General features: G+C 29.6%; 1 protein-coding gene across 1 annotated transcript; it reads right to left on the bottom strand.

Annotated features, from left to right (window-relative positions):
* Nucleotides 1-6148: 6148 nt before the first annotated feature.
* On the bottom strand, nt 6149-8679 carry LOC106325946 (ankyrin repeat-containing protein At5g02620). The gene is made up of 4 exons (XM_013763998.1): nt 8502-8679; nt 7702-8392; nt 7072-7616; nt 6149-7000 (listed from the first exon to the last, which is right to left on the bottom strand). Exons 2-4 carry the CDS (start codon nt 8366-8368, stop codon nt 6380-6382), a joined length of 1833 nt encoding a protein of 610 aa, XP_013619452.1. The 5' UTR covers nt 8369-8392; nt 8502-8679; the 3' UTR covers nt 6149-6379.
* Nucleotides 8680-15241: the final 6562 nt, after the last annotated feature.

The raw sequence follows: 15241 nt of genomic DNA, 5'->3' as shown, positions 1-15241 counted from the left end.
TCTAGTGGATTTTCCATCGTGATGTACTGATCTTTTAGACCTTCAATGAGATGATGGCGTATAATACTTATAGCCCTGTACCGATTCTTATCGGCCTCATTGTTGTCCTTGATGATTGTATCACCAAGTCCCTTTGACCTTAAGCTGATCTTTGTATCTAGCGTCCACTGCAAGTAGTTATCTCCGGAGAGATTAAGGGCTGCATAGTCTCTGTTTGAGATTTTCGACATCTGAATCACATTATCATTCATAACTTAGGTTCACAATGTGATCATGTGGCCGCAGGGTAATTAACAAGCTCGGCCACAAACATGTCTTACGCATTTATGAAAAACAAGCAATCTAATCGACCATGGTGCGAATCAATCATCAAGCCACACGGCCATGTAGTTATACTAATGCAAACAGTTTCAACTTTGTATAAACTATATGCTGGTCGATCTTTTTTAAAACAGTATGAATGCAATCCATATTCAGATTCATATGTCAATGCAAGCAATCTTAATCAATTCTAGGGTTTTGATTAAGCACTAGTAGAAGTCGATTTTAAGATTAAGGTTTCAAGGCCTTTAGGATTTAAATTCTAGATCAGATTACTTTAATCAATTTAACAATCCTGAGGTTCAGATTTTATTAAATCAATCAATCAAGCAAGAACATATAAAATCGAATTCAAGCTTTAGGTTTAGGGGTTTCGATTCCAAAATTAGGGTTTCTCAAATTCAGATCAGAAACAAATAATTAATCAATTATGTTCTAATGGAATCGATCCTTGTTACTAGTTATGAGATTTGTATGTTTTAATTATGTAATTTCTAGGGTTTCATCAAGAACAAAGTTTCCATAATAATGGATTAGGGTTTTGATCTTTCTAGGTTCTCAGATCAAGATATACCTTTTCTTTGTAGGGGTTTAGAACCGGACCTCTAGAGAATGAGAGAGAGAATGGATGGAACTTGAAGACAAGACGAACGGACGCTTGCAGGCTCCTATCGGGTCGCGGAACCGAGACGGACGCGAGCTGTCAGCTTGTCTCGGGTGCGAGGTGTCTCGGACGCGAGCCGTGTGCTGATCGGGTTTCGTCTGAGCTGGAGCGTGAGCTGGGGACATCGAATCCGAATGGACAGGGGACGTCTGGGAGTTTAGATGGATCGTCTGAGTTTGGAACAAACGAAGAACGTTCTTAGGGTTTAAGAGTCGCCGGTTTTAGGCTTTTAGGTTTCGATTTTGTCTCAGGGTTTTGGAGGCTATCGTGCTGCTAACGTGTTGTAAAAGAATGGGGAAACTGTGTGTTTATTTCTGAATAATAAGTTCCCTTTATATAGGGGTTACAAGGAAGAGATAAATGTAAAGAGTACAAAACCTAATCCAAAAGAAAATAGGAAAACTAAAGATAACAAGAAAATGAAAACGTTATAATCCTAAGTCGGTCCAAACCGACCGACTCTCTCTCCTCTTGGTCGCGGCCGCGGCTGGGCCTGGTCGTGGCTGATGGGCCTCCTTCTTCTAGTCTTGGTTAATATCAATCCACTCTATGATTTATAACATGACTTCTTTTATGTGTGATTTTTTTATTTGGAATATCCCTAGAAAATTTATTAAATTTTACATAACTTGGTTATAATATCTTTTAATATCTTTATTTTTATTTGAAATAATAATAAATATCTTAAAAAAATGTCTAACAAAATCTTTCAAATATCTTTTGGAATATTTTTAAAATATATTTTCGAAATTAGTTAATTAAAATTTTATTTATCAAGTATAATTAGAAATAAATTTTAATTTAGTTTTGATTGTAAAAAGAAATTAATAATTATACAAAATACTTTTAATAATATTTTAATGATAATAACAATTTTAAATTGATTTGATTTTCAAAATTAAATTTAAGAAATATTTTAAAGATGTTTTTAAAATAAATATTCATTTCTATTTCTAATTTAAAAGTAAAAATATTTAATTTATTTAGCACATAAATTATGAGTTATTTCATATGAATTTTTTTCAATTTGGACCACTTAAAAGTCATACTTTTAAATAATTTTATCATGTAATACAATTAATTTAGACCACTTAAAAGTCATACTTTTAAATGATTTTATCATGTAATACAATTAATTTACACCTCCCTTCATATATGAAATATTTGATCTTCATTCATATCGTATATATATAATTTCAGTCTACTGTTATTAACGTTTGTGTATTTCTCTGTGTTAAAGACTAATTCGGTTTATTATTTAAACAAATATAATAAATTGATTTAATTAATCAATATATACCAAATTCTTTATTATGTAGGTTCAACTTAATTTGATTTCTACATATATTTCAAATTTAGAAATAAAACAAAAATTAAGTAAATCAGTATTGTTAAATAATAATATTTTCAAAATAAATTTTGCTTACAAAAATAAATTTTTATAAATTTTATAGTAATAATATTATACGCCACACAAATATTATTATAAAATTAGATAATATATAACACCAAATTATATTAATCTATCAATATATTTTATTGTATAACATAAAATATTTTAGTATTAAAAAAAACGCACGATCGTGCGGATCAAAATCTAGTATCAATACTATTAAATTAGGAACATGACCTATTGATATAAGTTTAGTACAAGTTATTTTATAACCACCTACTAAATATCAATATTAACTGACCTTTATGCGTTTTATACAAATAGTGTAACAACTAATTCAATTCCAAATTATGCGGGACTCACTTCTAACTGTCGACTAACTTTAATTTCAGAGAGTACAATTTCATATAAAGTATGATACAAACACAAATTTGCATAGGTTAAATCACAAAAACAGACATATTTGTAGGTTCAGAAACGCGGGCGTGGTGGTCGATTGCTCGGCGATGGAGCGTTCGGCGGAGAGTAACCGTGGTGATTTCGCCAAATTCGGTTAATAAATTGGTTTTGTAAAAATAATACATTTTCCTGGATTTTGAATGTTTGGAATGAAATTTATATACCAGATCTACAAAATTGACGAAGGATCTGAAAGAATAACGCAATATTTCAGTCTGTAATGATAACTTTTTTACGACGGCCTTGGAAATGTTTTTGCAGAAATCTAGAAGCTATCATAAGGAATACTAAGATATATTTACACTAGTGTCATTCATTAAAGAAATTGTTTTTAAAAAAAAAATCAAAAAAGTGATGTAATTGGTGCGAACACGTGACATGCCGTAAAACAAAGACACTTCTATGCACTAAACCAAGGTAAATAATTAGTACTTGTACGGTCAACTAATCTAATATAATACCAGTTTTAAATTTTTTGTTTGCCTAAGTTTTACATTAATCAAATTGATTTGTATAAAAATGTTATTCAAATATCTAATCTATTAAAATAGCAACATGATCAATGATCAGTTAATAAATGTTATGCCAAACTTAGTATAATTACATCGAAATATAATAAATTAAGGCCATGGGCATTGATCTTTGCATGTTTGTTGTAATTCAAATTATACTTTGTTATTTAAATAACATACGTGTTTGTTTTTGTTGCCGTTCAAATCCAAATTATATGTTTTTCATAATAATTAGACAAATCTGGGTCATGGGTCTTGATTTATAATATCCATTTTAAATTGCATGACATATTATAATGTGTAATATTTTTTGTTTGCTGTAATATTACGTGTACTATTATGTGTAATAATAATGTTATTATGATTATATATGAAATTAAATCATGAAACTTTAATCAAAACATATAATTTGTATTTATTTAATTACTATTTGATTAATAAACAAAATTGTACTCTACTTTGTTATTTAAAAAAAAAATTTAATATCTATTTATTTACGAGTAAAGTATAAAATTAAAGTGTTAAATTGCTATGGCACATGTGTATAGTTATGTAACATCACTAATTCAATATAATTATCAAAATTCTTTGTAATAATTTTTAAAAAAATATTTCACACAAATATGCTTACAAACAAAAATACAAATATGCTTACAAAAAAATGCACAAATATGATTACAAAGAAAGATGTAAATATAAAAATTAAATTTTTATAAAAAATATGTAAAACAAAAAATATACCCGTCTGAATCTAGTATATTCTATTAAAATATCAACGATACTGGTTGAAAGGTTATGTCCAAATTAAAATATAACTGAACTAAATATTAAACGAATCAAACCTCTTCAATACTATGCACGCTCTTCTTTTTTTTTTTTTTGAGAAAGGCACGATCTTATTCTCATCATTATCCTAACACTAAACGCTTATTGAGCAAACGTTAGTGTTATGAACAGAAAGTGATGATAATCCAACCGGCACAAACAAACGAGGTATTCTAATTTCTGAAGAATCATGGTTATAATGTAATCTAAGTTTGATGAACCCAGCTTAGCGAACTGGGTTGATAAAACCCACTTTACAGTAACCCATCGTAAACATCTAAGCCGAAGTAATCAACCACAACCACAAATCTTATTAAACCTTTTTCAGATGTTTTATAAAAAAGCCATGTTCGAGAACGCGGCCTCGGTAGCTGGTTATTCGCCGGAAAAGCATGGAGCGGCAGAGAACCGTGGTGATTTGGTGTTAATTTGGGAATGAATAAAAAAATTGAAAGAACTCAACTTTTTGTAGATTTTAAGCTTATAGTCACATATATACTTTAGATTCGTTATATTATGACTGAAACCTGCAAGAATAACAAGAGAAATCAGTGGGGGAAAAATGAAAAGCGGCTGTAAAAAAGTGACAGATATCGCAGGTTCAAGGTTGAAGACAAGGTCATTTTAGTAAATTACTAAGCCATTTAACCTAAAAATAAAATAAAAATTTAAAACAAGCTTCCCCCGATTCGAATTTGTACTGGAAAGCTTAACCCACTATACTACCACTGGGATAACTAAGAACAACGATATAACCGGACATATTAAATGAAATAGCTATATATGTATAAGTATAATTATAAAATTATTTTGATACAACTTTATATCATTGTTAGAATCTAAAAATGATATAAATTAAATTGAAAAAATTCAAAAATTAATATAAAAATATGATGAGACTAATTTATTTAGATAAATATTAGAAAATACTATAAAATTTTGTGAATTTATTTTTAAAATTCAGTTTTCATTTATTTTTAACTTGAATTTGAGAAACCAAATCTTGATATTGAATCGGATCACCGGTTTTAATAATTTTGATCAGTTTATTACTAGGTTTGCCGATTTGATTCAAATCCGATTTTAGCACAATCCTGAAAAGCTTAAAAAAACGAGTCACAGTCCAGCCGGTCCAGTCCAGTAACTCAAACACAGTTTTTAGCAAAACATATCGTCTTCCATATGTAAAAATTCTCATTACCAAAAAATATTTAACACATTTAGAAAAAAATAAATCATATTTATATGATTACTTCTAAAATAAATAAAAAAATCGTATCCTATAAAATAATTGACATTGTTCAATCATAATATAGGATAATATGTTATGATAAGGGACAATATATGATTACTTCTATAGGTACCGATTTTCACAAAACCTCTTACTAATTATTTTCAAAAAAATATTTTACACAAATATGATTACAAAGAAAAACATAAATATAATTAAAAAAACATAAATATAATTAAAAAACATAAATATAAAAATTAAATTTCTAAAAAGATATAAAAGAAAAAATATATTCGCCCTCTTAGAGGGCAGGTCAAAATCTAATACCTCTTAAATCTCTTAAAATCTAAGAATAAAAAGAATATATTAGATATAAATTTAAATAAAATATACCAAAATACTTTTTAAGTACTGTTATTGACGGTTAATGGTGATAAAAAAAAAGCGATCGACTTTTCCTCCCTAATAATCGAAGTGTGACTCTGGTCTCAGAAGCAACATGTGTTTCTGCCTTTCTGGTAATGCTCCTACCATCTAAGTATCCATCAGATGATTTAGTTGTTGACCAGGGCATGGTTCTGATTTTTTTTTCCAAAAGCACGTTCATAATGGTTTTTTATTGGGAAATAGGATGAGATAACACTAAAAAAAACTATAGTTCAGTATCTAACTAAAATCTCACCGTCTCTCGTCTTTTCTCTTCCTATATACTGACAACTGCATCTGATGTTAATTTTCCCTTACTAATTGTAATATATCGTCTTCTAATCTTACAACTAACATAATCAAAATAAACTCATGTGCCCTCATCTAAATATAGTAAACGGCGATACAATACACCAAACACAATCTTAACGTTACAACTGTCAAGTGGATGTGTCTGCTCTTTATACCAAACTCTAAAGCTCCAACACATCTCCTGTTTTATTTGAGAGAGTTTCCATAACACGGAGTGTTAAAAACAGAGGACCCTTTTAGCAATCGATGTTGTTGCTCTCATCACCAACGGCCAAAAGCATTAAGAAGTAAGGAAAGTAGAAGATGCGTCGGAGAAAGCCTTGTCTGGTTGAGGAGAAAGCGTAAGGAATGATAAGCAGCATCAGGAACAAAAAGAATACTGTATCTGTGGCTAATACCAGATGCGAAAGCCATGGGAGATCGCTTACGACAAGAGTAACTCCAGCCACAAATGCCATTGCCATAGATTGAAGAGCGGTTACAAGAAGCGGTAAAGCTAGTTTAAAAGCTTTCTTTGTCAGAATAGCATCACCTAGTTGTGCCCAGATAAGAGCCATTATAGTTACCACAGAGCTGCTCATTGAAATGCTGTTAAACAAGATAAAAAGTTTGAAATTCATTTTATCGATCAATGCTGCCATGCCTAAATCTGGAGCGGAGCTGATGTAACCACCAGGTAATGTGAAACCTGCAGTGAATGTTACAGTTGCCACAAGTGTTGCAGTCACCATAAGAGTGTGGAAACTATCTTTGTATATTTCCGGATTGTCTATGAGACTAGGTGAAACCCTGTCCAAAGGAATCTGTTTCGGACCATTTGGAGCACCAGCGGATACCAAAGCCATCCAAGTCAATCTCTGTAAACCAAAAAAAAGTCATATAAGGATAAGGATGTGTTTTACACATGCAACTACAAAGGTTGACATACCTTCCGAAGTATGTAGGCATTGTCCTTTAACGCCTCAGCGGTATCTAGAGCTGTAAAGCCATCATTGTTCATTGTTGCGAGCTTAACGTTCTCATTCCAGGTAAGTATATTCACAACCATCGAGTGCCTGTGTTTCGTGGCTAGATGTAATGGAGTATTTCCGTCCACATCTTGTTCATTCATCATTCTTTTCTCTTCATCAAGTTCTAGAAGATAGTTGACAACTTTGGACCTGCCAGTTTTGGCAGCAACATGAAGAATATTCTGACATTGATTGTTAAGTAGCTCTACTGAGTCAGGACAATGTTTAAGAAACTCTTTTATGATTCTGACATGTCCTTCACTCGCTGCCATGTGAATCGGAAAGAATCCATCATTATCAGCAACATAACACAAACTTGAAGCTGCTTTGTCAAAGTCTGATAGTATGTAGCTAATCCCCTCATAAAATCCTATTGATGCTCCAAATGAAAGACATGTTCTTCCTTCTTCGTTGCGTAATTCAATAAGTCTTGGATTTTGACGAAGAACAATACCAAGTATATCTGCAAAAAAAAAAAGGAATCACCAGGAAGGGAATATCAAATTTAAGTAACATAGAGCCTTATAAATATAGGTACACGTACAAACCTCTTCTCTTGGCCCTCATTGCTGCATGTACAAGAGATTTTGCACCATACATCAAAGCTAATTTAGATGGGCAAGATAAAGACTCTAGCATTTTTGTTACGAGCTCGCAATATCTAGCTTCTACAGCCAAATATAAGGGCGAAACTCCATCATTGTTCGCATCAAATGATACATCATGCCTCACACTTAAAAGGTAGAAAGCAACATCTTCATGTTTTTCTTTCAACGCAATGTGTAGAGCCGTATCTCCGTTGTTGCTTTTAGCAGAAATTAACATATCACACATCAAAGACTCTGTTACGAATCTAACAAGAAACTCAACAATAGTGAGACAGCCTGCTCTAGCTGCAACGTGAAGAGCATTTTCATCCATCAGATTTCCCTTTCTAACAAGATTGGGAAATTTAGAGACTATATAATCAACTATATTTCCATGACCCGAGGCAGCAGCGATATGAAGTAGTGAGTTTCCATGATTATCTACGAGTCGTTGAATGGTCTTTGCGTCATCTTTTATCCTTTTGACAAGGGATTCTTTGTCACCTGCTCTTACTGCACACAATCTCTTCGGGTTCATTATCTCAGACTCATCTTTCTCTACTGTAAGAGTCGTTGAAAGGGAAGCAGTGGATGTGCTCCCTGAATCAGATTTGATTGCACACTTCATTGTCTTGCTTATTGGTTGCCACTTCTACAGAAAAATTCAATACTTCAAATCTTCTGATAACAAAGAGTAACAGAAACTTGAAGATACAAATTGGAACATTAGTATGTAATAACTAAATGTGAGAAGAAAGAACCTGAGAGGCTTTGAAATCCAGGGGATGAACGAAGAAGAAGAAGAATAAGAAAAGCTTGCATCAGAATTTGGTCAGTCAACTTTTCTCTTTGGCGTGATGATGATGATAATATGGAGAAAGAGTTGTCTCCGCAACTGGAGGAACTTCTGCGGACTTTTTTTTTAGTTCATTTTCCACAGCTGAGATAGTCTTCAAACTGAAAATTCTTCCAAAAATACATTCAACGTAAAATATATTTTTATCATTTATTTTAATTTAAAATTGATTAAAGAAAATTTAGTCCAAAACAATTTAATGATATTGGTTCATTTAAATTTAAGTTCTATTATTTTATCAAAAAAAAAAAACAATTTAATGATATTTTGCATAACTCAACTAGCAATTACCTACCCATTCCAAGAACGAGCCAATCTATTCTAGTATCTGATCTGAAACCCAATCTATCTGATTAAAAACATATAATAAAGTTTGAAAATTAAAGTCAAATTCGAGAATCAATGGTGGTTGGAACAAGAAATAATAACAAGAACACTGTCGCGCCTCAGGTTTCTTCTCGACATTTTCTTTTCCTAACGTCTCGCCTCGTCTTAACGGTTTCGCAATTTCATTCAATTCTCGTTTCATTTTATTTTGCCATTTCAACTCAAACCTACAAAATGTGATTACAAATGACGATGAAAATCGGGGAAATTGGTTATTTCGTATCTTAACATATATATGCCAATTGTCCCCAAAATGGCTAATTCGTATCTCAACATGAGATGTGATCCCAAACCGGACGTAAATAATATATTTACTACACGTGCAAAAACTTATATAGATTTCATGTTTTTAAAATAGGAAAATTCCATAAATTACTTCAACTATATTTCTTTAAGCTTTCAATACCCAAGCTTTTTTGCTACTTAATTTAATACATTAACTAATTATTTTACTCATTTTAATACACAAATTTTTAAATCTGTGCACATTTCAATACCCAAACTTTGTTATCTTAATCAAAATATTAATAAATTTCAAACGAAATTTAAAAAGTTTCCAAAATCTAAGATTTTTTTTAAAAAAATATTTATACACTTATTTTCAGTTAACGGAAATAAATTAACTAAATTATGGAAAATTAAATTAAGAAAAACTTAATTTTGAAGGAAAAACAAATTAGTTTTTTTATTTCCAAAAAAACTAAATTTGATATTAAAATTTAAAACTTTTATTACACAATTTAAGATTATACACAATTTAGTTACTTCTATTTCTAAGACTTAAAAATAAAATTAGTATTTTAAAGATTGTTTTGTGAATTTTAAAGATTTTTAAATTTTATTTTAAACTTATTAATATTTTTGATTCAAATAAATACATTTTGGATATTAAAATGAACACCTTTTAAAAATTTGTATATTAAAATGGTAAAATAATTAGTTGAGATATTAAAGTAGGTAGCTAAAAAGTCTGGGTATTAAAAAGATTAACAAAATTTATTTGAGATATTTGTGTGGAATTGTTTTTTTAATCACGCCTTTAAAATATTGGCAAACTATACATTCACCGAAATTCAGTTAATCAATCATTTGAATATGCTAAGGTGGCAATGACATTTCTTCTTATTCTTCAGATTGGACAAAATGATGATATGTTAGGTGAGTCACAAAAATAAAATACTCTCTCCGTTCCCGAAAGTAAGATTTTCTAGAATATGCACGCTTATTAAGAATTTAATACATATTTATAATTTAATTTAGTTTTTACTTTATTATACACTTTCCAATAATTTTTCACCAATGAAATTTAATCAATTCAAATATTTTCAATTAATGTTCCTCAAAATTATAAAAAATATGTTAACAATATAAAAAATTTGTCTTTGTGGAACAAGAAAAAATCTAAAAAATCTTACTTTCGGGAACGAGGAGTATTAACTATTTCTTTCAAACTTACCGATTTTTAATTCTTTCATTTTTAAATACACCACCAAAATATTTGTCTTTAAATTATTGTTTTTATAAAAGCGCAAATAGTTATACTAACATCAATGATATATATACATTCCCAATTTATTGTTCGTAAGGAAAAAAATTATCGATCGTATGTGTAATATCTCACTTTGTGATATATGCTAATGTATGTTGCACTTAGCATACATTATCAAATTGATTTGACTACCTAAATTATCAAATTGCACTTATCTTATTGGTCAAATATTATAAACGAACTTTAGTAAGTGTGATTGAACTTTAGTAGTGGAACGATATGTGACCTATTAGAAAGTGATTCGGGATATCGTGTGAGTGAGACCAAAACACAGAAAATGTCATGTGGTGATTAATAATCGGTAAACAAGTATTTATAGCCTCCAAAATTTAATGCACTAACCGTCGGGCAGGAGATATGATGAGAACATTCCAGCTGAACCAGACCAAGAAGAACATTATCTAACCAAACCAGATATACAATGCTTACAAGACAGTCTGACCAAACCAGAAGAGACTAAAGATGTTTTAATGCCGATTGTTTTCAAAGGTCCAATGACAAGACAAATAGCCAGGGTGTTAACGTCGACTGTTCGTCGTAAACCATACGACCGTTTAACATGACTTTAACGACTAGTATGTCCGACTATCTAACAACGAAGCTTTACGACCAGCAGAAATGACGTAATATTATATCTACTTTACGAAGAATTAACGATCAATAATGTTAGTCGTAATATTTACGTCGAAAGCCGTTTCGTCCCTAATTCGTCCTAAACGGCCTTACGACGAATTAGCGACCAAAACTGTAGTCGTTATATTTTGAAACAAAAATAAATACTTCTAAAACTACTTATATTATGAAACAGATGAAGTATATTATTTTAACTAGGGGTGTACAATCGGTACCGAACCGAACCGAAAGAAAGAAAGTGGTTTGAATTTGGTAATACCGAATTGATGATATTTTTTAAGAAACTGTGGTATATAGATATGGTTAGGTATATAAACTGATCAAATCGAATAAACCTAATAAACCGATCAATTAAAATATAGTAGTATTATTATATGTAAATTATATAATATATACATAATTTATTTTATTGATATGATCTTCATACTTAAAATGTTGATATTATTAATTTAATAGTTTATTTTATGTTAGAGTTATTTTTTCATTTTTATCAATATAAACTAAACATAATTTTTACTATTTTGTGGACAAATATGTGTGCTAATATTTAGTTATTTAAAAATATTATGGATTACTAATTTTTCTTATTTTTATTCTATAAAAAAATATTAGTATTATTAAATTAATATGTTTACTAATTATTTTAAATACTAAAAGAACAAATAAAGTTAGTCTATTTAAAATCCGAAATATCTTCGTATTATATTAAGGGAGAATTGGTGAAATAACCAAATAGAAAACCAAAATTAAATTTCTAGAGAGAGGGTAGAGAGAGATAGGAAGAGAAAGGAAGACAGAGAAATGGGTTTTGGTTATTTAATTTCAGTTTTTTTTTGTTAATTATCATGTGCAATTTCTCTTATATTAAATCCAATAACTAATCATATAAAATAAAGTTCACAAAATATGATAAGATATAAATATATTTAGGTTTTTTGGTATAAAACCGAATAAACAAAAAACTGACGGTATATAAACCGAATTAAACTAAAATAGATATGATTTTAATATGATATCTATTTTTATAAACCGAAACCAAACCAACATCTGGATTGGACACTCCTGTAAAGTCTAACGCTACTGTTCAAAATCTTAGAAAGAAAATATATTGGTTCTAGAAATCAATTTTCTACAGCTTTATTTTTAATGATTTTAAAATTTTGAAATAATTCTACATTATAAAATCTAAAGATAAAACCACAGAATCTATAGAAATGTTTTTAAAACCAAAGCCTCTAGGTCCTCTACTAACGAAGCCCGACATGTGTTAGAAGAGAAAAAGAAACAAAATTTTATTATTTAAAACAAAATAAAAAAATAAGAACCGATTTGATTTAAAACAATACAAAAGATGCTAGAAGAACGAAGAAGAGACTCTATTTGAAAGAATACTAGATTTTTACCCGAACGTCCATGCAGGTATTTTTTTTTTGTTTTATAAATTTATCTTATATTATTACAAATGTTTATTTCTTATTCGACATTATTACTATATAGTAATTTGTTTAATATATTTTACTTTGTTATTAATTTTTACTACTCACTAATATATTTTCGAATTAGGTTTAATAAAATAACAATATGAAATGATCAAATAGATAATCTCCTTCAAAATATGCTTTTTTTTTCTTCAATTTATACATTTTGCTATAATACATTTTTAATATTTAGTTATCTATATTATAGAAAATACATTTTTAAAATTTGAAATATTATCATTTTGAGTTTGAATATTTATATTCAAAATTTTATATTTTGTTAATAAACTTTGAAAAATTACACTACTATTTTTGAATTTGGAAGATTACATGAATTTTGAATTTATTTTTGATAATACATTAATACATTATTTTATTAAAAAAATATCTGAACTTTTGGTAATATTTTCTAATTTTTTTCTCAACATATTTTTTTATAATTAAACTAAAAAATTTATAATTAAACTTTTATTTGTCATTAATATTTTAAATGAATTACTAAAATTTCATTGTTTTTTAATAGGGGAATTTGCCAAATATGACTAACAACTTGATTTTAAATACAAACCTATACCCAAACTTGAATCAAATGCAAAACTAACCTAAAAGCCATGTGAAAATACAGCCATCCCCTTGTGACCAGACAAAAAAACAGAAGCCATTTTTACGAATATAGCCCCAGTAAGTCATCTGAGACGTCTGAGATACTAGAAGTTTTCTAGACGACTTCCAAGTAAGTCTTCTGGTGTAGCTGATCTTAAAAATAATTTATAAATTTTTTAAAATATATTTTGATAAGCGAAAAATTAAAATCATATACTTATAAACAGTTTTAATTGATATAAATTAAATTATAACAAAACTGAATTGTTTTCAACATATATGAGTGTAGGTAGTGAATCATGGTATTCTTTAGTCTAGGGTTTGACAACATATGTTGTAGTATTGTATGTATTCTTAGGGTTAGATTTTGGAAAGCTTGAATGTTTTTTTTCAAAAAAAATTAAATTTTTACCTGTAAGTGTTTATTTTTGTGTACAATAAACACTTTTAAAGTTTAATTTGATTTTATGAAGTGTTTAGTTAGTTAATTAAGTTTAGAGGTTATGGTTAGGGTCTAGACAACTTCCATGGGAAAATTTTATGAATAATTTTAGCTGAAATATTTCCGCCTAAAATGTTTTAAAAAATTATTTTTCCGATTAAATAATTTAAACTAGAAGACTTACTTGTAAGTCGTCTAGGAAGTCTTCTACTTTAGTTTCTCGCTAAAAATATTTTAATTTCCCGCTAAAAATATTAAAGTCTTCTGGGCGACTTACAAGTAAGTCGTCTAGGAAGTCGTCTGAATCAAAAATATTCTAACCTAATTGGATTTTTTGTCTCCCTATATAAAGAAAAATTTACACATTTTCTCTCCTCCCCTCAAATGGCAGCAACAAAAATGTAATGTTCATCGTTCTAAAACTCTCCAACCTCTCTCTAATTTCTTTGAACTTATAAACACTAAGCTTTATATCAATTTATTGTTTTTGTCTCATGTCGTTCTCACTAATTTATCTTGTTTTTGCAGGTGTTTTCAGATCTGGGTTTGGATATGCAGGTTTTTCAGATCTGGGTTTGGATATGCAGGTTTTTCAGATCTGGGTTTGGATATGCAGGTTTTTCAGATCTGGGTTTGGATATGCAGGAGCCATTTGAACGTTTTTGGATATGCAGGTTTTTCAGATCTGGGTTTGGATATGCAGGTTTTTCAGATCTGGAAGACTTCTGGGACGACTTACCTGTTAGTCGTCTAAAATATAATGCGCTAGACGACTTCCATGAAGTCTTCCAGGAAGCCGTCTGGACTTCTTGGAAGTCTTCTGACGAAGTCTCCCTTTCATAACAGATCTGAGCGTTTTGGTAAGTTTTTATGTCTGATTTTTCTTCATTTGGTAGCTTACTGTTCTATAAAGGTCTTACTTTTTTCCCACACTAAAACTCTCCAAACCCACTCTAACCTCTTTGACTTGAAAAACCAAACTTTATATGAATTTTTCAGTTTTGTATCATGTCTTTCTCACTAATCTATCGTTTTTTTTTGCAGGTTTTTAATGAGATGATTCTCATCTTCCACTCATTTAAAGGTAGATCTATTAATTTTAGATATGTATTTTTGTGTGTTCTATAAAGGTAGATTTATCTAATCTTCCACTCATTTTCTCTGTTTTTAAGCCATTTGAACGTTTTTTGATATGCAGGTTTTTCAGATCTGGATTTCATATGCAAATTTTTCAGATCTGGAAGACTTCTGGGACGACTTACAGGTAAGTCGTCTAAAATATAATGCGCTAGACGACTTCCTGGAATTCTTCTGACAAAGTCTTCTTCCATATCAAGTGGAGTCCATGCTTGTCTTTGTAGAGGAATGATCTACACTAGTTTTGTTTGTGGCCTGTTTTGTGATTTTGTCTACTCTTTTAGTTGTGAATTTTTAGTAAAATCAGTAATAATGTTTCCCAAGATGTAATACATGTGCTAACAATGTGTTTACACATTTACAAATCAATGAAATAATATATTTCAATAGCCTTTCTCTTATCTTTGGATCTCCCA

Source organism: Brassica oleracea, chromosome C2 (genome assembly GCF_000695525.1).
Source record: "Brassica oleracea var. oleracea cultivar TO1000 chromosome C2, BOL, whole genome shotgun sequence".
NCBI classification, from domain to species: Eukaryota; Viridiplantae; Streptophyta; class Magnoliopsida; order Brassicales; family Brassicaceae; genus Brassica; species Brassica oleracea.
Note: the sequence above shows the minus strand (reverse complement) of the source record. Positions and strands in the feature narration are given on the sequence as shown.